Source organism: Neophocaena asiaeorientalis, unplaced genomic scaffold (assembly GCF_003031525.2).
Source record: "Neophocaena asiaeorientalis asiaeorientalis breed wild unplaced genomic scaffold, Neophocaena_asiaeorientalis_V1.1 scaffold1136, whole genome shotgun sequence".
Taxonomy (NCBI): Eukaryota; Metazoa; Chordata; class Mammalia; order Artiodactyla; family Phocoenidae; genus Neophocaena; species Neophocaena asiaeorientalis.
In genome coordinates, this window is record NW_020172368.1 from 224,185 (window position 1) to 247,868 (window position 23,684).

Sequence of the window (23,684 nt, forward strand, 5' to 3'; positions counted from 1 at the left end):
GGAGGCCGGAGTCGGGGGCGCTGCTCGGCCTCGGGTCTCGCCAGGCTGTTGTCCGGGGGCGCCTCCTCTGTGCGGGGCGCGGCCTGAGACTCTCCTTGCCTACAGGGGATGGGGGACGCCCTGCCTCGCTGGAAGTCTGCGCATTCAAGGTAGCCCGCACCTGTCCCATTAAAAGTCCCCTCAAAGGAAGCATTTCACCTGTGGGGGCAGTAACGGGAGACGTGTGTTCTCAAATATTTCCAAACGCCCTACAGATCGGCACGTTCAGTTGGCTCGTGGGGGGAAAGATGCCGCTTTACAGCATAGGAAACCGAGTCAGGTACGCGGCGGCCTGCGTCTGCATTTTAAGGAACTAGCTTGACCCAGCTTCCTAGTGCAGGAGCCCTGCGGGCGTGCTGGAGGAAGGTGGAGGCTGGAGTTTGGAGGCTTGATGGAGAAGTTTGGGGATGTGGTTTTCCTCTCCCCCCCACCTCCGCCCCGCCCAGGGTCCACTGTTCTCTCTTTTGGGAGTTGTCCTCTGTTCATTTGAGGTGATGTGTGTGAGGTCGCCAGTGGCTAAGACGGAGAGGGACATGGGGCCTCTGTGCAGCTGGCTGCCCATGAAACATTTGACTAGGCTTGGGGAAGTATGCTAGACCTGGGGAACCAGAGCGTCGCAGACGTCTGCTCAGAGCTTGATTTCAGGCTGGCAGAAGATAGAAACAGCAGCATATTTTCTCCTTTTTTGTTGGTCTGTCATTTGTTCTAGGAGAAAAAGCTGCTTGTGTAATCAAGGAAGAGTGTACCATGCTCCTCCCTGTCTACCCCAGGGAAGAATTATTGTTAGCTTGGAAATAGGGCTTTACCCACAACTGCCACTTTGCACCCTGGCTAAAGGCCACTGTTAACGTAATGAACAAACATCCCCAGGTGCATGTGGCCTTCTCAGAAAGTAAGTTCCTTGCCCATCCCTGTTACAGGTGGTTTGGAGGACAGAGACTTCCTGTCACCCCTGTTGGTGCAACTGTTTGGGGAGCAGTTGTGGTTTTCCTGGTGACAGTTCAAGTTACTGAGGTGTGGCCAAGGCTGCCACTTATTGGAACCTTTTTCTAGGAATGGGAGTAGGCAGGGGACATGGTGCTGGGCTGAGTTTGTGTACAGAATTCTAGGGTTGGGAGCTAGTTCACGGGATTTCAGGTTTGACAACGTCTTTATCGTTTTTTCCTGATTGCATTCTTTTTCACGTTCAAGGAAATAGATGATGGCAAGCATTTCTGAAACATCATGGCATATTTCCTAATAATTCTGGACTTCAGGGTACAAGTCATAAATTACAGTTTATTTAGAAGTGTTATTTTCTTAAGTTTGAAGATTGTCTATGACGGTTGCAGCTTGATGTGGCAGGGCTAACAGATAACTTGATTGTGCATGAAGCAAATTTCCATGCAACCTAGGACACACACACACACATTTTAATGTCTATTTAGTTTGGAAGATCAGCCCACTAAAAACTTTCATATTGATCAGGAAGACAGCTGTTATCCCAACTGTTTACATTGGGATCGGGGATTGTAAATCTTCTAAATTGACTTAATTTAACCAATTGCTAAAATGACCTGCATTAAAAGAGAGCTATTCTCAAAGAGGTTAGAAATTAATTTGTTTTCAAAACTTTCTCATGGCCAAGCCAGTTGATAATAACTCTGCTTAGCACCCTCTAATAAGAATGCCTCTTTAAGGCCTCTTAAAATAGCAGTGGGAAAAGCATATTCAGTAACCAGCATTTTAAAAGACAGAACAAACGGCAACAATAACAAAAAAGGGCACAGTTTCTTCCCTAATTACATGTCCATTGTGATGTTTAATACAGTCACACCCATCTGTAAGAGTGTTGTGCCTAGAACTTTCTGAAAACACCTACATAAACCTAAGGAGTGTTAACGGGACTAATTCCACCTTAATTTTTTATTCTTAAAATAGTTTTTTATTCTTTATTACTGCTATTGTTTTAGAGGTAGATTAGAGACTTTTATATTAAACTTGTACTGGCTATAGTGTTTATGTTTGGGGAGGAAAGATTTAACGTCTGCACCTTGAATCTCATAACCCCTGCAATACAGAGCTGAGTTATAATTTAGAGTTTAATGAGAATGCATAGTTTACATTGCTGTTGCTGAGGTCTCACGGGGCGAGCTGCCTCATCATTATTGTTTGGTAATGATACTGGTTATTATTTTTGTTTGGTTACTGTTTATCGGTAGTAGTGACTGGTGTTTATGTAAGAAAGATTCTGGTTATTTGAAGGGCAGTCTTTTCATATCCAAACACACAACTTCCCATTGCTTCAATAGGGAGGTGGTGTGGTCACTTTCTTGTTTTGTGACTATATTATTTGGAGTTTTAAAATCCTAAAACTAGTTGGACTCTTAATAGGATATCCTGTTATATCTCACATGAAAGCCATCCTAGATAGGTAGGAATCATCGGCCTTATGTGTTGAAAGACCTCAGCTCTCCCAGTTTCCAGGATTTATCAGTTGCCATGGTCAGGACAGTGGTTTTATCTAATCCTATGATGCCATTCTTAGCTTAAACCCATTATCCTCATTTATCTTCGTTAAGACTGTCATGAAGTTTCTCTGCTTTATGTAGTTCAGGTTGAATATTCCACATTTTTGACACATTTGGGCCTGTTAACGTTCTGAATTGGAGCAGTTAAGAGAATCTGCCTGTTTTTAAACATTTTCCTTTTTCGAGGCAAGCATAAAATCTGAGTTTCTTCTGGGGGAAACCAGCTCTTTAAAAATCTGATAGGAAAACAAAAGCTGGTTTTTCCAGCTTTTTACCAATATGAAGTCTTCTTAACCTTTCCTTCCTTTCTGGTTTTGCCAGTACAGTGATTAGTGACTAGTAGTGAATGATGAACCAGAGGCATTGGGAGATCCTGAAGTCTCCTGAATCATAAAAAGAAGGTCACATTGTATTCAGTGCAGCTTTAGTCTTTTCAGTGAGTTTTATTGCAAGGAGTTCTCCAAAGCCAGACACTCCTTAAAAGATTTGGTACCTAGCAGTTTCCAACTGAGTCACTGAGGTTCTTTAAAAATACAGATTTCCCAGTTCCACCTCCTGGAGATTTTTTTTTGAGTGGGTAAGTGATGACTGAGAATCCACATTTTATTTTATTTTAGTTAATTAATTTATTTTTGGCTGCATTGGGTCTTCGTTGCTGCGTGCGGGCTTTCTTTAGTTGCGGCAAGCGGGGGCTACTCTTCGTTGCGGTGCGCGGTCTTCTCATTTCGGTGGCTTCTCTTGTTGCCGAGCACAGGCTCTAGGCATGCGGGCGCAGTAGTTGTGGCTTGCGGGCCCTAGAGCACAGGCTCAGTAGTTGCGGCTCACGGGCTTAGTTGCTGCACGGCCTGTGGGATCTTCCCGGACCAGGGATCGAACCCATGTCCCCTGCATTGGCAGGCAGATTCTTAACCACTTGGCCACCAGGGAAGTGCCGAGAATCTACATTTTAAAAACCACTCTGGGCATCTGCTTCCAAAAAGCTCCCCAAGTGATTTTGATCTGCAGCCAGGTTTAGGAGCCACTTTTGCATTGCTTTGAAATTATTTATAAATTGGTAGTCCCTTTAAAAGTATCATTATGTTATTCAGGATGTTTGATTTGCTAGAATAGCCCATTTCCTAGTCATGACAGATAGCAAAGAGCTTTTATAACTTTTATGTAAATTACTTTACAGAGAGGCCCCCTCTGCTGTATTATCTGCCTGGAGTCATGAGGGAGGGTTGGGGAAAGTAGCTTCCTTTATTTCCTGAGTGGACAAATGAATGATAATGTGGAAACCACTGGAGGTCTGAATGGGTAGTCAAGTCTAGTTCTGATCAGTGTTGGATAGGAGAGCTGCCTGGGAATTCTCTGTATGTAGGATTTTAAAATAAAGCCAACCTGCCAGATGTTTCATTTCTACGTAGCTGAAATGCTTATTGGAAATAATGGATGCTTAATAGGCAATAAAATTTAGTCACAGGTCTTTTGCTGAGTTCATGGATGGAAGAAAAATTGCTGAAGTACAGAACCCTCTGAGTTAAAGCAGAATCAGGGCATTAAATATGTTAGTTAACGAATTAAACTTGGGAAAAGTGTAACAATTTAGGAAATAGACAAACCTGATTTTGAGTCCCAGCTCCTCCACCACCTGGCTGTGCTACTTTAGACATGTTACTTAACCTCTGTGGGCTTCATTTTCTTCATCTGCAAGATAAAAATCATACCTGGTAGCATTGTTCTGTGGACGAAAAGAGATAAAATCTCTTCTTTGTACATTGTACAGAACTCAGTGAACGTTCTCTTCTCCCGCTTTCTCATAGGATTTTTATTCTGTAGGCTTAAGATGTCTTTCTAAATCTGGCCTTCTCTCTATCTCTTTCCAGGAATATCTACTCGGTCAGCTCTTTTAGAAAATGCATGAAAGAGTGAGGACTGAAGTTAAGAACTACAGAATATGGGAAAGAGGAATGAGTCATAGACACTTGAAAAAATATTTTTTTAGAATGAGTGGAGTGTAGGCATATATCCAGAATTACTGTCTGCGGGAATAATGACCTTATCCAAATTCTGCCTCAAGCATCTGCGCGGTAGCCTGGGAGCTCAGCTCAGGCTACCAGGCTTGGAGGGTGGCCCCACTAAGTAGCACCTGACGGCCCTTTCTTTCCTCATCTTCCTTTCCCCCCTCTCGGGCTCTTTTGTTTCTCTTTCCCTCTCTCCTCCCTTTCCCTCTTTTAAACTGCCTTTCCTTTCGACTTGCCAGTCATGGCCGTAGTAATTCGCAGACCAGGCCCCTGGAACTTGAGGCTAAAAGAGGTTGCTGGTTGCTAACACCTGTCTCCCAGCTAAATGAATAGGCTCTTTTGTGGGCAGGATGCTAAAAAAGCTGATTAGTACAATACTGGCTTAAAGGACCTATTAATGATCCAACATATGTAAATCATGGAATGATTTAAAGCCATTTTAGAGATTTGCTTCTTATACTCTGCGTTAATTTTTTATATTGAATTAGGATGTTGGCTGAATTTTTCCATGTAAACCGTGAATCTGTTTATTGCCCAAATGGACTAATTTTTGTCATATTGATTGGGAATCATTTATATTCTAAAGAAGTTTCTACCCTTAAGGGCCTTTGTATTGTTCTGCAAATGTCTAACTAGTGTGAAATACAATTAAAGTTTTGTTCACTGTGCTGCTGACATAATTAGTTTAATTTCTGCCCCTTATATATTTCTCTTGGAAGCTGGGAAATTAAAACACTAGATTTTGCATAAAACTGCTTTTTTGAGGGGGTGATTTTACTGTCAGTTGAACAGACTTAGGCCCGAGGGTACATTTTTTAACATGTCTTACTTAACTTTCCTGTTAATAGTCTCTTTCTCTCTATAGAATCAATGTATAATTGGCTGTTGAAGCATTCAGAAGAGACAATGTTTGGCCTTTACCCTGTGATTATATTTTTTCCTATATCTCTTTTGAGGAAATGTGTGTAATTTTTGGAAACTCCTAAGTATATTACCATTACGAGAGCATGAGAACTTTTGCAAAGGCTAGAGAATGGAGTGGTTTTCTGAAATAAGCTGTATTATTTAATTCCCTCCCCAAATCATTGCTGTGTTCTTCTTTAGATCATAGTGCTTGCAGACCTTGATGTGAAAGTGGAAAGGCTGTGATGCCTGGCAAATCCTCTTCACAATTTTTCTATGATGTGTTTCACAGAAATGGCTCTAGTCTTCAGGAACAGAAGTCACTCTCAAGGAGACTTTACACTTAATTACTCTAATCCACACTTAATTTCTTACAGGATTCTTGGAGAGATTCTCACCAGGCTGCTGATTTCATGGAGTTATGACCTATGAAGGTTTTTTTTTTTAATCTCGGTTAAGCCTGCTAACCTTTTTTTTTTTTTTAAGGGAAAGTGACCTTGGTCTGGTAATTTCTCCATTGTCCTCTCCTGTAAAAAGATAAGCAAAACCTTCTGGCTCTCTCAGCAGCCTTTTTCAGCAGCTACCACCCATGTGCTGAATTTGAACTTTACACAATTTTTGTTGAGCTAGTGTCACTTGACTTTTGAAAGCTGCCCCCTCCAATGCTATAGGTTTAGCCTGCATCTCCTAGTTTAACATTCACATGCCTTTTCTAGAATTGCATATAATTATTATATGCAATTATATTATAATTATTATATGCAGTTTTAATGTTTCATTATCTCTGGGTTGTGGAGTGGTCAGGTCTCCTAGGGACAGCTGATCCAATCAGACTGCTTGGAGCCAGAGTCTGATTTGCTGAAACATTTTAACTGCCTTGATCCACTTTGAAGAAATGCTGCCTAGTCATCCTGAAATTTACAGGAAGTTAGGCCAACTGGAGCCTCTGCTGGCCTCTGAGTGGTAATGTAATTCGTTAGTAATCAGCACCATTGTTTATTTGAAACTGCTGGGTTATGTTAAAACACTTGGAAAAACTTTTCTTAAGTAAATGGAGCAGCCTCCTCTCCCACCCCGCCCCTTCTTGTTTTACCCTTTTCATTTACTTGGAAAAATCTTTCCACTCTTATTTCTGATCACATGCATGGAATGTGATGGAATCAATATCTTTTATGCTATAGGAAAGCTTGTTTTCCCTCCAGCAATTTCTGTGAATTCCCCCCACCCCTTTCAACTTTCATAATGATTAAGATATCTGCTTGAGAAATAACCATGCCTCATCTTCTTCTGTTGACTTTACAACCTTTTCCTGGGTCTTGAGTCAGTGGGTCCATAGCCAATGAATTATACCCCCTGTTGATCATGCTCAATTATTATCTTCATGGCGTGGAAGAAGATCCACTAGAGCATGAGCCTTTATTCCAAAATCCTGGACAAAAGGAGCGTTCTGATTTGGGGAAAGAGGGTGGAGTGTTTTCCAGGACTTTAGAGGGAGTGGGTCAGCCGAAGTTCAGCCGGTTTGAGGAATCCTTAGTAAAGGATGGTTCTCAGGAAGAGGGTAGAATTGTCTTGGAATTGATTTTGCAGACCAGTAGCCATGGTTTGGGCAATTTGGATTTTATGGAGGTGAAGAGGAGCAGTTTGGTGTTAAAGTTTTGTGCCAGGGTGTGGGGTAGGAAGGAATAGCTGCAGGGCCTGGGACTTGCCCAGTCCGCAGTGGAAAATTCTTAGGCCTTCCGGTTCTCTCACTTCTGTCTACCTCTCTTTTTACTTTTTGGGCATGACTAGATTCAGGTGCCATTCTTGGTCATTTGTCATATGCTGATGGAAGTACCTGCATAGTCATTCTGTGTCAGAGCTGAAGTTTACCTTAGCCAGTGTTTGCTGCAGAGCTGGTGGGGAAAGGGGTCAAACGTTCCCAGAGAGCTTGACAGAGGGCATTCCACCTTCCCTACCACCCTCACCATATGGTTGGACGCAGCACTCCAGGTGATTCTGAGTCATCGCCCCCACGTCTATTGATCTAGTTCAGTGTTTCCCAACTGTTTGGACTGTTGACATAGTTGCAGACCGGCTGCTTGAGGAGTAGTGACAGTGAACCAACCAATTAATGGGGGACATAAATATGATAGTTTTGCAGTTTCACCTCCAGATGATCTTCGTCAGATTCCTAAATTTTATTTATTTGATTAAACTTTTTAATGTAGCATATCACCATGTCTCCTGTACTACCAAAACTAATATTAAAAGTGAAAATATGTTGACAGTTACATCTAACTTGGTGTTTGAGATACCGGCTATCCACACCTGCACTGTTATTTGTGGAAACGCTCACAAATAGCCGCTTGAAATCTTTCTCCTCAACTCTTTTCAGAAACAGTACAAACATAAAAATAAACCACTAGTTTTCTTTGGGAGGGACTGGTACAAAATTCAAGGGTTCTGAATATCATGTCAAGAAAGCAGTTCTTGGACTTCCCTGGTGGCGCAGTGGTTAAGAATCCGCCTGTCAATGCAGGGCACATGGGTTCAAGCCCTGGTCCAGGAAGATCCCACACGCTGCAACTACTGAGCCTGCGATCTAGAGCCCACGAGCCACAACTACTGAGCCTGTGTGCCACAACTACTGAAGCCCATGAGCCTAGAGCCGGTGCTCCGCAACAAGAGAAGCCACCGCAATGAGAAGCCCGTGCACTGCAACGAAGAGTAGCCCCCGCTGGCCGCAACTAGAGAAAGCCCACGCGCAGCAACGAAAACCCAATGCAGCCAAAAATAAATAAATTAAAAAAAAAAACAAAAACAGTTCTTGATGCCATAGCATGTAAATGTTTACATGTATTTTAATACACATTTGGTCTTCCCAACCAAACATCATTTTTTTAAATGGGGAAAAATTGAAATTTGTTGTTACATATTACTAATATTATAAAAGCATATTGAAATGTTTTATTTAAGTTTTAATATACTGATTTAAAAATACTTTTTACCTAAAATAATTTCTTTATTGGGGTTTACACACAAATTGTGACCTTTTTTTTAATCCCTAGAGGCATTACTAAGATTATTATTGCAGTAGATCTCAAATTTTCATGTGTATCAGAGTCTCCCGGGTGCTTGTAAAAAACTGCAGTTTCCTGGTTGCTAGCCCAGACCTATAGAATCTGGGTGTTTGGGAATGAAGCTGGGGATTCTGATGTAGCTTATCTGCAGACCACACTTGGAGAAAGTAATACTGTCAGAAGGAACCACACATTAAAAAAAAATGATAATATTGAGAAATACTGATGTTAGGGGGCTGCTTTTATTCTGCAGAGGAGGAATTCAAGGCACAGGGAAGTAAAAAGTCTCCAATTCACCCAGCGTCTCCAAGATAGTTGGATCTTGCAGACCAGCAGTGAGGTCTTTTGAGTCTAATTGGGTACTCTTTCCATGAGGTTACACCGTGGTGTACCTCCTTATTGGTTTCTCTGATTGCCCTCAAATCAGAAGCTGTAGGATAGGGCAAGGGTGCTTTGATTCCTTCAGAACAATAAGTGACACAATTGGCATTCAACTGTACGAAAAGTTAGTGTTTCTGAAACTGGTGAAGGACCAGCTTTGTAAAGTGCTTTTTCAGTCTATTGCCAACTAATATTTTTGTAAAGTACAAGAAAAATGAATTACCAGGAAGTCATGCACTTGGATGCACAGTTCATACCTACTATGAATTTTTTTTTACCTTGACATGGATGTCCATGGAGGGTGTGCGACTGCACACTTTTAATAGCATTGTTCTATTATAGGTGGTTCTGAGGACGTCTTAGGAACTTGATATCAGAGGTCCTTGATTTTCTTCCTTAGGCTACCTGTAATTGAGGCAACCAACTGAGAACTCCCTACTTGGAGAGAGAAGTTCTGTCGGTTGGTGATTTGCTAGATCAGAACCACGATTTTAATACTTGAGGATGAGGTGAGGATACTTACCTTTAATATATTTAAGAATATATTGATAGACCTTGCATTTTGTGCCTGTATCAGGAGGGTATTTACCTCCTTTGACTAAATATTAGAAGGGAGTTTCCAACTTCTTGGCCTGTAACTTTACTTACAGTTAATAAAGATGCTTAAAGGTGGGAGACAAAATTTGACGTGCCGTTTCTTTGAGACACTTCAGCGTGTTTGGTTTTTAGAAGCCTTTTGTAAGTAATCTAGGAACAAGCATTACTAGTTTGTGTGGCTATAATGTCAAAATGAATGTTGATTTGGAGCAGGGGAAAAAAATCTCTCCATGCATGCATTGTGTCCTGGTTTAATTGCTTGGTTGGATGAAATGTCAAACTTGATAGATTATTGGAGCTGTTATTTTTATTTTGGTGGTTAAACAATAATGAAACTGTTTGGATGTTTGCGGGGAACACTGCTTCCTGTGTCTGGACTTTGCTCTGGAGAAAGTTTCAATTGTTCAGAAGCAATACTAGTTAGAAAATGCAGCTTCTATGGCTCCTAGCACAGCTGTCTAAACTATTAGCTGTATTGGGGCCTTTGGACAAGCATTGTTTAACACTTTTGGACACAATTTATGTTTCTGATTCCAAAATGTCTATGGTTGTTGCTGAATAGTTGGGAAACCTAGAAATGGGAGAGAGGTGTCTAGGTAAAGTCAAGCCTTTTTTCTTTAAGCATCTCTAGAACAAACTCCATCTTTCTTTCTTTCTTTTTTAAATTATTTATTTATTTATGGCTGCGTTGGGTGTTCGTTGCTGCATGTGGGCCCTCTCTAGTTGAGGCGAGCAGGGGCTACTCTTTGTTGTGGTGCGCGGGCTTCCCATTGCGGTGGCCTCTCTCGCTGCGGAGCACGGGCTTCAGTAGTTGTGGCTCGCGGCTCCAGAGCACAGGCTCAGTAGTTGTGGTGCCACAGGCCCAGTTGCTCCGCGGGCATGCGGGATCCTCCCAGACCAGGGCCCGAACCCGCGTCCCCTGCATTGCAGAATCCGCCTGCCAATGCAGGGGACGCGGGTTCGGGCTCTGGTCCTGCGCCACCAGGGAAGCCCCCAAACTCCATCTGTCTAACTGGGGTAGGGAGGGGTGGGGAGGCTGTGTGATGAGACTGGGCCTTGCTTTCTTAGTTACTGTTCAGTAGAATAGCATGTGTGCCAGCCTACAGAAGACTTTGGTCATTATAACCTTATGGTACTTCTCTTTATACCCTATTTTACCTGTATAAAAATTATCGGTAGTTATTGTGTGCTTTTTGTGTGCCAAGGATTTTGCTATATGAACTCATTTAACCCCTCCCAACAATTCTGTGAAATGTAGGCACCAGTATCTGTGTTCTGCAGATCAGGAAATGCGGCACAGAGAAGTTGAAAATGTGCCTAAGGCCACACAGTGTTTGAACCCAAGTAGTCTGGCTGGAAAGACCCGCTCCCAACCACCAGGCCCCAGCTGCCTCTCACTCCATCAGCTCATCTAATTATGATTACTTATCAGAGTAAGTCTTTAGAAATAGGTTCTATTTCATAGAATGTGGGCTTAAAAGTATCCTTTTATACATGGGCCTCCTTGTGTGGAAGGTGATTTTAGAATGTTATTAGCAGTCTTCGTTATTCCTTTACTAGTTTTAATTCCATTAGCACTGAAGGATTTTTTGTTTTTGTCTTTTTTTTTTTAATTTTTGGCTGCATTAGGTCTTTGTTGCTGCGTGTGGGCTTTCTCTAGTTGTGGCAAGCGGGGTCTACTCTTCCTTACGGTGCGCGGGCTTCTCATTGTGGTGGCTTTTCTTGTTGCGGAGCATGGGCTGTAGGTGCATGGGCTCAGTAGTTGCAGCACACGGGCTTAGCTGCTTCGCAGCATATGGGATCTTCCCAGACCAGGGATGGAACCTGTGTCCCCTGCCTTGGCAGGTGGATTCTTAACCACTGCGCCACCAGGGAAGTCGTGAAGGATTGTTTTATAGTTTATTCCATGTTTTAAAATTGTAATTGTATTTGCTATATCAACCAGTCACCCTCAAAAGCACATTTGGCTAAACAGCTGAAGCATTGGGTTAGAGGAGAATTTATTGGTGGGTTTTCTGTTAAAAAAAAAAAAATTTTTTTTTGGAGTGTCTTTCTGTTTTTCAATAGGCCTTCCCAGTAAATTGACCCCTGTGTAGGATACTGTAGATGTTGGTGGCCCGAGGGTCCTCGTGTTGTAAGTGATACTGGAATAAATGGTGGTAGACCACTTTCAGTAAGAAGCCCGGATAAGTATAGAAACTAAAACTTTGTGCCTGAGACATGTGACCTGCTTTCAGTACATGTGAGCCCTGGCTGGGAGAATCACAAAGGAAGCATCATTTAAATTTTTTCCACTAACCTTTCCCTCACATTTGGAGACTGCTACTGAGACTTTTGTAGGAAAAACTGTTTGTAGTAGGAAGCCTGTCACATGTGAGGTGCCCCACGCCAGTAACCACATCTTTCACAATTTATGTGTCTGATCGCTGCAGTTTTCAGCTGCTTTTGATTTCAAGCAGGACACTTTGGGCTGAATGCTGAGCTTAAATTGCAGTGAGAGTTCACTCTGCATGGGTTACTTCTGCTGCCTCCTGGCTCATTGCTCACAGCCCTGGGGGAGCTCAGATAAAAACACCAGTAGAGATGGGGCACAGGTATTGCCTGAAATGTATTTTAGGTGGTTGAGCCAGCAACGGACTCATGCTTAAACAATCTTTTTTTTTTTTTTTTCTGGCATAGTAGGGATGGCAGAATAATATGAAATGTGCTTTGCCTTACAAACAGTTCACCTTCCTTAATTCTCCATAGTGGTTGGACAGTTGAATGAGTAATTGTAATTGCACATTTATTGTCACATACATCCCTTTCCCCCCAACCAATCCTTGTCACCCAGTAATCTGTTCTCTATCTGTATAATTTTGTCCTTTTTGAAATGTTATGGAAATAGAATCATAACAACATGTGGCCTTCTGAGGTTGGCATTTTTCACTTAGCATGATGCCCTGCATCCAAGATGTATTTAGTAATGTATTTAATAATGCTTTTTATTACTAAATAGAATAAATAGTATGGATGGATGTATCACAGTTGTTTTTTTAATTGAAGTATAGTTGATTTACAATGTTGTATTAGTTCCTAGTGTACAGTAAAGTGATTCGTATATATACTTTTTCATAGTCTTTTCCATTATTGTTCATGGCAAGATATTGAATATAGTTTCTTTTTTAAAAATTAATTAATTAATTTTTGGCTGCATTGGGTGTTCACTGCTGCGGGCAGGCTTTCTCTAGTTGCAGCGAGCAGGGGCTACTCTTCGTTGCGGTGCGCAGGCTTCTCATTGCAGTGGCTTCTCTTGTTGCAGAGCACGGGCTCTAGGTGCGTGGGCTTCAGTAGTTGTGGCACGCGGGCTTAGTAGTTGTGGCTCGAGGGCTCTAGAGCACAGGCTCAGTAGTTGTGGCACATGCGCTTAGTTGCTCCACGGCATGTGGGATCTTCCCGGACCAGGGCTTGAACCTGTGTCCCCTGCATTGGCAGGCGGATTCTTAACCACTGCGCCACCAAGGAAGTCTTGAATATAGTTTCTTGTACTATACAGTAGGACCTGTTGTTTATCTATTTTATATTTTGTAGTTTGTATCTGCTAATCCCAAACTCCTAATTTATCTCTCCCCCATCCCCTTTCCCCTTTGTTAACTATAAGTTTGTTTTCTATGCCTTGGATGTACCACAGGTTTTTAAATTTAATTAATTAATTAATTAATTAGGTTGTGCTGGGTCTTCGTTGAGACAGGCAGGCTCCTTAGTTGCAGCTCACGGGCTCCTTAGTTGTGGCATGTGAACTCTTAGTTGTTGCATGCATGTGGGATCTAGTTCCCTGACCAGGGATCGAACCTAGGCCCCCTGCATTGGTAGTGCAGAGTCTTCACCACTGTGGCACCAGGGAAGTGTCTGTATCACAGTTTTTTAACCATTTACCTATTGTAGGGCATTTTGGTTGTTTTCAGTTTGGGGCTGTTACAGATAAAGCCATTATGAACATTTATGTACAGGTATTTGTGTAGATACAAGTTTTAATTTCTCTGGGTTAAGTGCCCAGGAATGCAATTGCTCAGTCTTACAGTATGTGTATCTTTAGTTTCTTAAAGAAACCACCAAACTATTTTCCCAAGCTCTGTACCATTTTACAGTCTGTCCCACCAGCAGTGTATGAGATCCAGTTTCTCTGCATCCTCATCAGCATTTGGTATCGTCCCCCTTTTTTAACTTTTCTAATAAGTAGCATATCTGTTTTTTAAGTTCATCAGACTACTTGTAAAACTGACTTGACTGACAAAGAGCAAAGATTTTTGAGTCGTGATTAGCCCTTCATGTGGCTCTTTCTCTTTACAGTGTTCAGTGGTCTGTTGACCTGCTTTTTAATCCCCTGCCCTGGTGTCCCTGAGCGAGAGAAGACTAACCAGGACTAACCAGGGGGAAGTGAGGACATGAGCACGAGACTCAGTCTCCCCCTAACCTGGCAGGACATAGCACAGTACCGCTTCTGGCTCAGAATGACGAAAAACGAACCAACAATGCTGTCCCAACACTGAATTCTGGTTGATTCTTATGTTTGCCTCAGTGAATATAGCCTTAAATATGCTGAAAATTTGGCTCAGAATGGCCCTAAGAACTTGTTCAAATTGTTCTGTTTCATTTTCTTTGTCAGGTGATCTTAGGTACTTTATTTCTGGTAATGTTAATTAGCTTATACTCCTCATTTAAATACTAAAATAGCACAAAAGTGTATATATAAAGCAGAAAGTAAACCTCCACCCGTACCAAAAGTAACACTGTTAAGTGGTTCTAGATTTTTTGACTATATGTTTTGTATCTTTCTCTCTGTATATATACATATGTATGTATATGTTCTGTGTGTGCTATGTGTGTGTGTGTGTGTGTGTGTATGTGTGTGTTCTCCACCTGCTATTCTGTATTCTCCACCTGCTGTTCTGTACTGCTTTTTTTTTTTTTTTTTTTTAATGGATAATATATTGTGGGCATTTTTCCCTGTGATTCTTTTTTAAGTGTTTAATGCCTGCAACAAAACTTTGGGTTCCTTTCTCTAACCCTTTTTTGTTCTATTGTAAAAGGGACGAGAGAGATACCATTGAAAGACCCAAACAATATGTATTTTATTCCTAGTTACATGCGTTTGGGTTGAAATAAGGTTATGCCTTTATTTGCAGGTAAATCCTTAGAATTCTGGGTGTTGGGATCTATCCACTCTATTATGAATAATGCAAGTCTAACTTTATGATGTGATCTCTTGCAAGCCTTGAGGGAAGCAAGAACTGTGAGCACAGTAATCTTTAGAGAATGTATAGTCAGTCCTTTGGGTATTTGTCTGCTCACTGGCTGCTTAGTCAGATGGAGTGTTTTCTTAAGTGCTCCTGAAATGCACAGCGCAGTTTTTATTTTGAAATCTCTCCTTCTGTCTTCTCTGCCTCTTCCATTACTTTGATTACCTTGATGGGACATTCAAGCTGTGCAGTCTTACCCTTTTATTTTCCATAGCCTACAAAAGCCAGTTTGAAGATTAACTGTAGGTGAACAGGTAATTTATCTGCATGGCTAGAAATCACCCATCAAGATGAAACGCATGTCAACAAAGGCCCCCTAGACTTGGGGACCTGAAGGAAGGTAACTTAATCTTGTGGCATTTTTAGTGGAAACCAGGGTGAAAATTTAGGAAGTTTGACTTACTGGAGGCAGAGCATGAGTATGAGGGTGGAGAGACAGAGAAAGAGAAGGGGGCGGGGAGGGGGGAGAGAGAGGGAGAGAGAGAGAATGTGTGTGTATATTTGGGGAAGAGAAAAATCCAGAGCTATAGAGTAAATAAGAATTATGAATTAAGGTAATCTTCAAAGTTGAATTACAGAATCTTTGTTCTGAGAGGGTGGCTACTGGGGAATAGAACATGAGCTTACCAATTACTTCATTATGAAGCTCTTGGAGTTGTTTAGGTGATGGAGTTTGATGACAAGGGCCTTTTCCCTGCCCTTCTTCTGTATTAGCAGCACAGGGGGAAAAATGAAGAAATAGCTTTGTATAGAAAATCACACCCGTCGAATGGTTCCAAGATTTCCGTTGCCAGGTTTCTAAAGTGAACTGCCCAAGATAGCAGTTTAGTCACGTCGCTGACTTCCTTTCTCCCAATCTTGTCATCAGGTCATCAGGCTGTGTCCTGTCAGCTTTGGAGTCTTCCTTTTCCTTCAAAGTGGGCTTGTTACTTTTTCAGTTCCTGACATTTACTAATCTAGTATTTCATTGTGCCTGAGGTAGGCAGTACCCTTGATGTTGGCTACCTTTCTTCTTTTTTTTTTTGGTTTGTTTTTGTTTTGTTTTTTTAATTAATTTTATTTTTTATTTTTTGGCTGCTTTGGGTCTTCGTTGCTGCACGCGGGATTTCTCTAGTTGCAGCGAGCGGGGGCTACTCTTCGTTGCAGTACGTGGGCTTCTCACTGCGGTGGCTTCTCTTGTTGCGGAGCACGGGCTCTAGGCGCGTGGGCTTCAGTAGTTGCAGCACGCGGGCTCTAGATCGCAGGCTCAGTAGCTGTGGCACGTGGACTCTAGAGCGCAGGCTCAGTAGTTGTGGCGCACGGGCTTAGTTGCTCCGCGGCATGTGGGATCTTCCCGGACCAGGGCTCAAACCCAAGTCCCCTGCATTGGCAGGTGGATTCTTAACCATCTGCACCACCAGGGAAGTCTGCTATTGGATACCTTTGTGCACTATGAAGTATTATGCCACAGTGGATAATAAAGTGCCCAAATTATATTATAGAACAGATTCTGGTAACTGTAGCCCCGGGGACTGGCTTGGCTGGTGTGCCCTCCTGCAGCTCGGGGGTGGTTTTGCTACAAAGTGCTGTGAAGCAGGTTGAGCCTCATTCAGTGCCGGTTCCTATATCTGAACACTAAAGTGGCTCGTTAAAGATTAAAGGGACTGCCGGGTTCTTCCGGCCCCAAGATGGAATGATCACCGCCATGGCAACAGCCGCTGTCTCCCCGGAGAGGCCATCTTATCCAGCAGGGTTGTGCTTCCAAATGTTACAGTAAGCCTGCAGTGGATGATGCTGTGGTGATAAGTTGCCATTTAGGCACTCTCGACATATGAGCTATATAGCATCCCATGGTTTGAATTTCTGGGCAAAACTGCCTCATCAGGAAGTCAGAAGCCTCTACTTTCAAGCTGTGCCTCTGCGGAGGTTTTCTCCTTTTTTCTATTTGACTGTTCTGTTGAGTCAAATGAACTTTAATTTTCACAGTCATAAAAATTCCGTTAAGCCCCTTGTATTGCATCCCAGGTGTGAAAATGTCTCAGTCTAACAGGACTGTGGGTGGCAGCGAAAATCCTTAAGATAAAAAAAAAAAAAAAAAAAAAAAAATCCTTAAGATAAGTAGTTAGGATAATTGCCTCTGAAGGCTTGAAGAAAATAATGGTCCAGTCAACAGAATAAATACAGTTCAATTGTTATATTCTTGATGGTTCTTGTGGATGAGGGGACTAATGTCTAATACCTACTCTGTGAGACTACTGTTCAGTTTGGTGGTCTTCGGGGAAAAAAACCCCAACTTTTCATTTTGGACTTCCCTGGTGGCACAGTGGTTAAGGATCCACCTACCAATTCAGGGGACACGGGTTTGATCCCTGCTCTGGGAAGATCCCACATGCCGTGGAGCAACTAAGCCCGCGCCACAACTACTGAGCCTGCGCTCTAGAGCCCGCAAGCCACAAGTACTGAGCCCATGCACTACAACTACTAAAGCCCGCGTGCCTAGAGCCCGTGCTCTGCAACAAGAGAAGCCACCGCAATGAGAAGCCCGCGCACCACAACGAAGAGTAGCCCCCACTTGACCCAACTAGAGAAACTCCGCGCGCAGCAACGCAGACCCAACACAGCCAAAAAACAAACAAAAACTTTTCATTTTGCAGTGCTTAGGGATCAGCGCTATGACCTGTCTCCCAAAACATGATCCAAGGCCTCTCTGTATCAGAATCACTTGGGAGAGGGAGATGCTTATTAAAAATTCCGATTCTAGGGGCTTCCCTGGTGGCGCAGTGGTTGAGAGTCCGCCTGCCGATGCAGGGGACACGGGTTACTGCCCTGGTCCGGGAAGATCCCACATGCCGCGGAGCGGCTGGGCCAGTGAGCCATGGCCGCTGAGCCTGCGCTCAGCAATGGGAGAGGCCACAGCAGTGAGAGGCCCGCGTACCGCAAAAAAAAAAATTTCCGATTCTAGGGGCTCCTTCCACTTCTGCTAATTCAGAGTGTCTGAGAGACTGGGTTGGGAAGTGATCCTTTTCAATAAGCACCACTGTTGATTCTTAAGTACCTCTAGAGTTGATTCTCGAGTATCCTAAAGTTCACTTCATTTTTCATGCCTAATTTCTGTGATTTATTAGGTGATAGCTACTTGGTTGACATTCATTGTCTTTTTTGAAGAGTAGGTACTCTAGTTTAAAAAAAAAAAAATTATAAGATCCCTGAACATCCAAGATTAGAATTTAGCAGTGGCTCTAATTATCAACAAAGTGAGAAAGCCACTGGTTCTTGGAAATTTGGATTTATCAGTTCACTGTCTTCTCAATCATAAAAAGGACGTGGGGGGAAAGAAAAAGGATATGGACATAAATAAGATTAATTTTGTTAAAAAGAGGAAATGTGCAGTATTATTTAGGTTGCTAGGAATGGGGAAGCAGGTAAAAGGAGGCTGTTGAGAGGAAAGAGTGAGATGGGGAAAAAGTTAAAGTAGTTTATAAACAGTAGAACATTTAAAACTTTAATTGAATTTTAAATTACCAAGTAATATTTGAATATATGCTTGTTGTAAAATGTATTCAAATACTGGTAAAGCTAAAATACCTCCTTGATCTGCTCCCATTGTGCTTCCCTCCCATATCTTTTTCTGTGGATTTGGTAATTTTCTATGGATTTGGAAGACTACAGAATCCTAAGAAATGGCTATTTTAATTTCTTTTGACACCTGCTTGTTGTTTAAAATGTTAAGAAATGTCAGAAAACAAACCAAATATGGGCTATAAACGGCATTACATATTTCTGTTCAGGTAAAACAGTGGGTATGGTGTTTGCAAGATGTGTGTGTATATATACATACACACATACATACTCGTACACAAAAGCATACATGCACACATACACATGTTAAATATCTCTTGTGACCACACATAAAAAGTAAGTCTGTATAGCTTTGGGTGTGAATTAACTTTGTCTGAGTTTTAAAATAATATATTAAAAAATATATATGTTGAAGGAACTTAAGCACAAAGCCACAATTATTTTGTTTATTTCTCATACAGTCTCATATTCTTGGAGTTTTCATATAACCTTATAAAAGCTCAAGTGCCTGAAGCCATTAGTTCAAGTTTAGCATCTTTTTAGAGCTCTACACGTGTAATCCTCAGCCTTTCCCGGCTAAAAGAAGGAACTCAGTTGGAGTATGGTTATATTCAGGGGAAACTGATCGGAACTGTACAGAATCCCACAGAGGGAGACGATAATCTGAGCCTGCCCTCCTCACCTGCTGAGTGGTGCTTATCTTAGCAGAATTAGGAAGTTCTGATGCTTCTGTGGGGCTTTGCATCATTTACATTTACTTCCTGGGCACAGTACCATCTGGATTTTCTCTTCCTCATTTAAAGTTTACTAATATAGAATGAGTCAGAAGCTTTTAACAGTATTCTATTTTTGTTTCCGTATTTGTCTCTACTGTATGTACCTTGAGAGTTGCTCTATATTAGGATGTTTGTGACTTATCATCAACTACAGAAATATTTTTTAAAGTGTGGTCTGTGAGATAATGGTTATCAACTGCTCTAAAGATGCTTTTATCATTTGAAAAAGACTAATTAACACATACTGTAGGAAAACTTTAAACACAGCTATTTTCTGGAAAGGAAAACACTGAAGGGGAGGAAGTAAAAGAGGGAACATTTTATAAAACCTTCTAAAAGGCCAGTGTGGTTATCCTGTTGGAATAATGTAATTAAGGGGCATTGAATTGGATAAAATAACTTTTTATTTTTAAACTAGCCCCGTGAAAAGGAATAGAATTAAATAGCATAGTTTTTAAACCCTCATTCTGACAATCTGCATGTACATTTTAACGAATCCTAACATTTATTGAATGACAGGCTGGATTGGCAGCTACATCCAGAGTTGATGCCTTGAGAGACCTACCTGACAGGATGAACAAGGCTAGGTGTGGTGGCCTTGAATGCCCATGCTAAGGAATAGCTGATGACCATGGGAAATTTTGAGCAGGGAACAGAAGGATCTGATATGAACTTTAGTTTCATTCTTGTAGAATGAAAACAGGGAGGAAGCAAGGACTTAATCTTTTGTTTTCTTTGTCTAGCACCATTGTCAGTTCTAGCCTGTCAGGGCAAATTCAATAATAATTAATAGCTGTTGATGAGCCAGTCATTCTAGAATCGATTTTTTTTTTAAAAGACACCAATTGTACTTGAACATTTGTTACTTTTTTTAAAAAATTAATTTTTTTTTTTTTGGCTGTGTTGGGTCTTCGTTTCTGTGCGAGGGCTTTCTCCATTTGCGGCAAGCGGGGGCCACTCTTCATCGCGGTGCGCGGGCCTCTCACTATTGCGGCCTCTCTCGTTGCGGAGCACAGGCTCCAGACGTGCAGGCTCAGGAGTTGTGGCCCACGGGCCTAGTTGCTCCGCGGCATGTGGGATCTTCCCAGACCAGGGCTCGAACCCGTGTCCCCTGCATCAGCAGGCAGATTCTCAACCACTGCGCCACCAGGGAAGCCCTAGAATCAATTTTTTAATAAGCTGGCCAATAAATGAGAATTGACATAAATTTAAGGATTTTTCAAAAGTAAGTGTTAATGTGATTTTCACAGACTCCTATGTTCCTTAAACATCTAGTAGGTGTGATGGTGGATAACTAAGCTTTAGCATAGAGAATGTGGCAGCTGATTAACAAAGAAAACCCTCCTATGTATCTGTGTTAATTAGAGAACATGAGTTGTCTAAGGAAACAGAAAGGTCAGAGAAAGCCTGGTGGGGAAAAAGAACAGTGAGCCTGGTCAGAGCTGACAGAATTCACCCTAATGATTTGACCAGCTAGCCATGACTGGGCAGGTCCCCCCATGACTGGGCATCCTCTCACCCAGATGTTCTAATTTGTAAATGCAAAGTGACTTCTTTATCAGCCTCTTGGGGAAATCTGCAGAGCTCGTGGACCTGCTACTTCAGTAATCGTGCTGTCCTGAGCCCCAGGCTGTTTTCAGGTGATATTTCAGAAGGTGACTGACCACTGGAGCTTTTCTGGGTGACCAGCAGCCGGGGAACGAGGTTCACCTGCCCCCAGTAATCAGCTTTCCATTTGAAAGAAAAATCAGTGGGGTGCCTCTTGTTTTCTAGGTTGCAGTTGATTGCGGTTGGCTCAGGCTGAGTTGTTTGGGAAATGAGTTTTGCCTGGCGTGAGTCAGCACTGCCCTGGGTAAACCGCCTGCTCTGTTGCAATCTTGCTTACCAAAGATATGTCCCCAGGCAGCACCATTCACTGCCTGAAAGCCGCTGCTGTTGGTTCCTGAGATGATCTCATCTGAACCCGGCTCCAAGGACCTCAGCAGCGGCAGGAACCGGAGGCAGCTTGCTTTCTGCCCTGGCCATGTTTTGAAACAGGCAAAATCAGGTAACCCCAGACTGTTTTTTCTTAAGTGTCTTGAGCTAGACTGAGCTGATGCAGAAACTGGGAAGACCTTAGTCTTTAGAAGTGAGTCGACGTGTTATCAATTTGGGTATCTGAAAGTCCTTCAACTCTTTGGAGGGGATGTTAGGGGAAAAGTTTCATTTCCTTTGGGATCTAGATGTGGTTTTGGACCTAATAAGGCCGTTTATTATATAAACCTTAGAGAAATCAAACAGGTTTACAGCTTTATCCATCTTTTGCTGTTGTAGTCTCTATTCTTTCTGTGTCTTGTGAGAAATAGTTTAGTCATACTAAACCATTGTTAAAGGAAGAGAGAGGGGCAAACATATTTGCTTTTCTGCTTAATAATTGTGACTCCTGAATTGTAGAAAGCACTGTCTTACCAGTGAGTTTCTGAGGTGTTATGAAGACCCTCCCCTCATTCTGTTCAGACTGCCGCCCTATCTCCTTCCTGCTCTTCACCTCTAAACTTCTGAAATCTTCAGCCTCAGCACCAGGCAGTAACCCTCTTTAAAGTTTGCTCTTTCCTGTGCCTTACAATTACCCCCAGGTGGTCCATGTTCACTCTACTTCAGGCCTTTGCGCAGGCAAGCCTTCTCTGAGACACCCTGCCCCAGCTTAACCTGGCCAACTGGCTTAACTGGCTGGAGTCTGAAAATCACTTCTTCCATGAAATCTCTTCTTACTCACCAAGACTGGATGAGTACTCAGGAGCATCCTGTGTCTCCTCGATCGTGGACTAGATTGAGAAGCGGCACCTGTTTTGTTAGAATTATATCCATGGTACCTGGCACATAGTAGGTCCTTAGTAAGAGTGGAATGAGCACGAGCCTCCACTGTACTTCCTCAACTCGGATCCTCTTAGCAGCTCTTTGTTATCTTGGCTTCTACCCCCATTACCCTATTCCTGTTTTCCTGAAGATTACAAGTAAACTCCTGATTTCCAGGCCCAGTATTCTGGTCCTGATTTCAGCCTCCATCTTACTTAATCTCTGCCTAGCATTTGGCAGTATTGAACCATTCTTTTTTTTTCCCCCAGCAGCCTTCTTCCTGTGGCTTTGTGGCCACCTTGTCTCTTCTGAGTTTCCAGAGTATCCTTCCATTATTTATTCTCATTTTCTTTTGATTATCCCATAAGTGTCAAGATGCTCCAGGGCTTTGTCTTGGGTTTCTTTTCACTCTTTTCCCAGCCCTTTCCTCTAAGGATCTCAAATATGTCCATGAATTCAGCCATCCTCAGTATGTTTTACCAGCCCAGCTGTCTCTCCCAAACTTCAGATCCTTATTTCCAACTTGACAAATCTTGACAAGCTTTGTCCAACTTCACAAACCTACCAGGTTTGTCTTAAGTTCAACACGTACGTAACAAGTCATTATCTCCCCTACCCAGTACCTGTTATCTGCTTGTATTGCTGTATGTTTGAACTCTGTTAATTATATCTACCAAATCTTCCTCTTCATTCTTTTTATGCCTCACATCTCTAAATATGATAAATCTATGGTTGCTAAACCCTCTTGATTATATTGGCGTACTCTTTGATGTGTGTCTTTTCTTCATTCCCACTGTATTGCTTTAATTTATCATAGGTCAAAAACTAGATATTTTGTTTAACCAGCCCAATGGCTTAAAATTTTATGTGTGAAGACTTTTAGGCGGGGCCTGCATTCTTCCAAGATCACAGATAATCACCATTCTCCCAGATGTTACACAACGAAGATGTCACATTTGACCTACTTTGCCTCCAGGAATTTGAGTTTGTAACTTCTGATTCAAAGCCTTATCAAATCTTGATTGTGCTTTTGTCACTGCACCATAGATTCTTCTGTGCTCCAACCTCTCATTCTTGTTGCCAAAGTTATGTTCCTAAAGGCCAAATCTAATCTTTTCATTCGCAACGTTTCAGAGTGCCATTTGTTCTCTGTTTCCTACTTAGCTGGATTGGGAAAGTCCTTCATAATTTGACCCTATCCTACCTGTTACTCATTTTATCTCCCTCTCCTTTTCCCAGCCATTTCTCTCCTCTCCAACCTCCCTGAACTCTTCATTTTTCCAGTCCCTGGTTATACCACATCCTTTTAGGACACTGTGCCGTTTCCTGGTGGTTCCCCCTCCAGGAGGTTCCCCCTCCTCTCTCATCCCCAGGAGACTTAGTTCATATGTGAATCCTTCCCTGACTTCCTCTGGTAGTTATTCTTCCTTATTTGGACTTCCACAGCAGTGTCTGTCTCTAACACTAGACTGTTGAATTCCTTCACTGGACCTGGTCCTTGACCTAGAGCTCAGCACCATTAGACAGTGGCTAAAGTGGGTCTCCAGGGTCAAACCACTAGTCGAAACATCTTTATTAGTCTTGGTAGTATTAGAAAATCCATAAGCTTTCTAGTTAGATGGCATGTTTTTGTTCTTGTTTGATGAACTTGAGCCCATGGTGCCTATTCTGTATATGTCACCTGAAACCATCAGGTAACCATCCAAAGTTAATTTGAAGATTTATAGGACTTCCTGAAACCTAG

General features: G+C 42.2%; 1 protein-coding gene across 5 annotated transcripts in view; it reads left to right on the forward strand.

Moving 5' to 3' along the window:
• The window catches only part of RFFL (ring finger and FYVE like domain containing E3 ubiquitin protein ligase), a 69,326-nt gene continuing 45,642 nt past the window's right edge, over nt 1–23,684 (forward strand). The window contains exon 1 of one of the 5 annotated variants that reach the window (XM_024769236.1): nt 1–149. Coding sequence is in view for 4 of the 5 variants with exons in the window: in XM_024769217.1 (XP_024624985.1) it covers nt 21,053–21,152 (100 nt within the window). In the remaining variant the exon portion in view is untranslated. Of the gene's footprint in view, nt 150–20,778; nt 21,153–23,684 lie in introns of those variants that run through there. The other 4 variants (XM_024769217.1, XM_024769198.1, XM_024769224.1 and 1 more) reach the window with 4 other exon arrangements.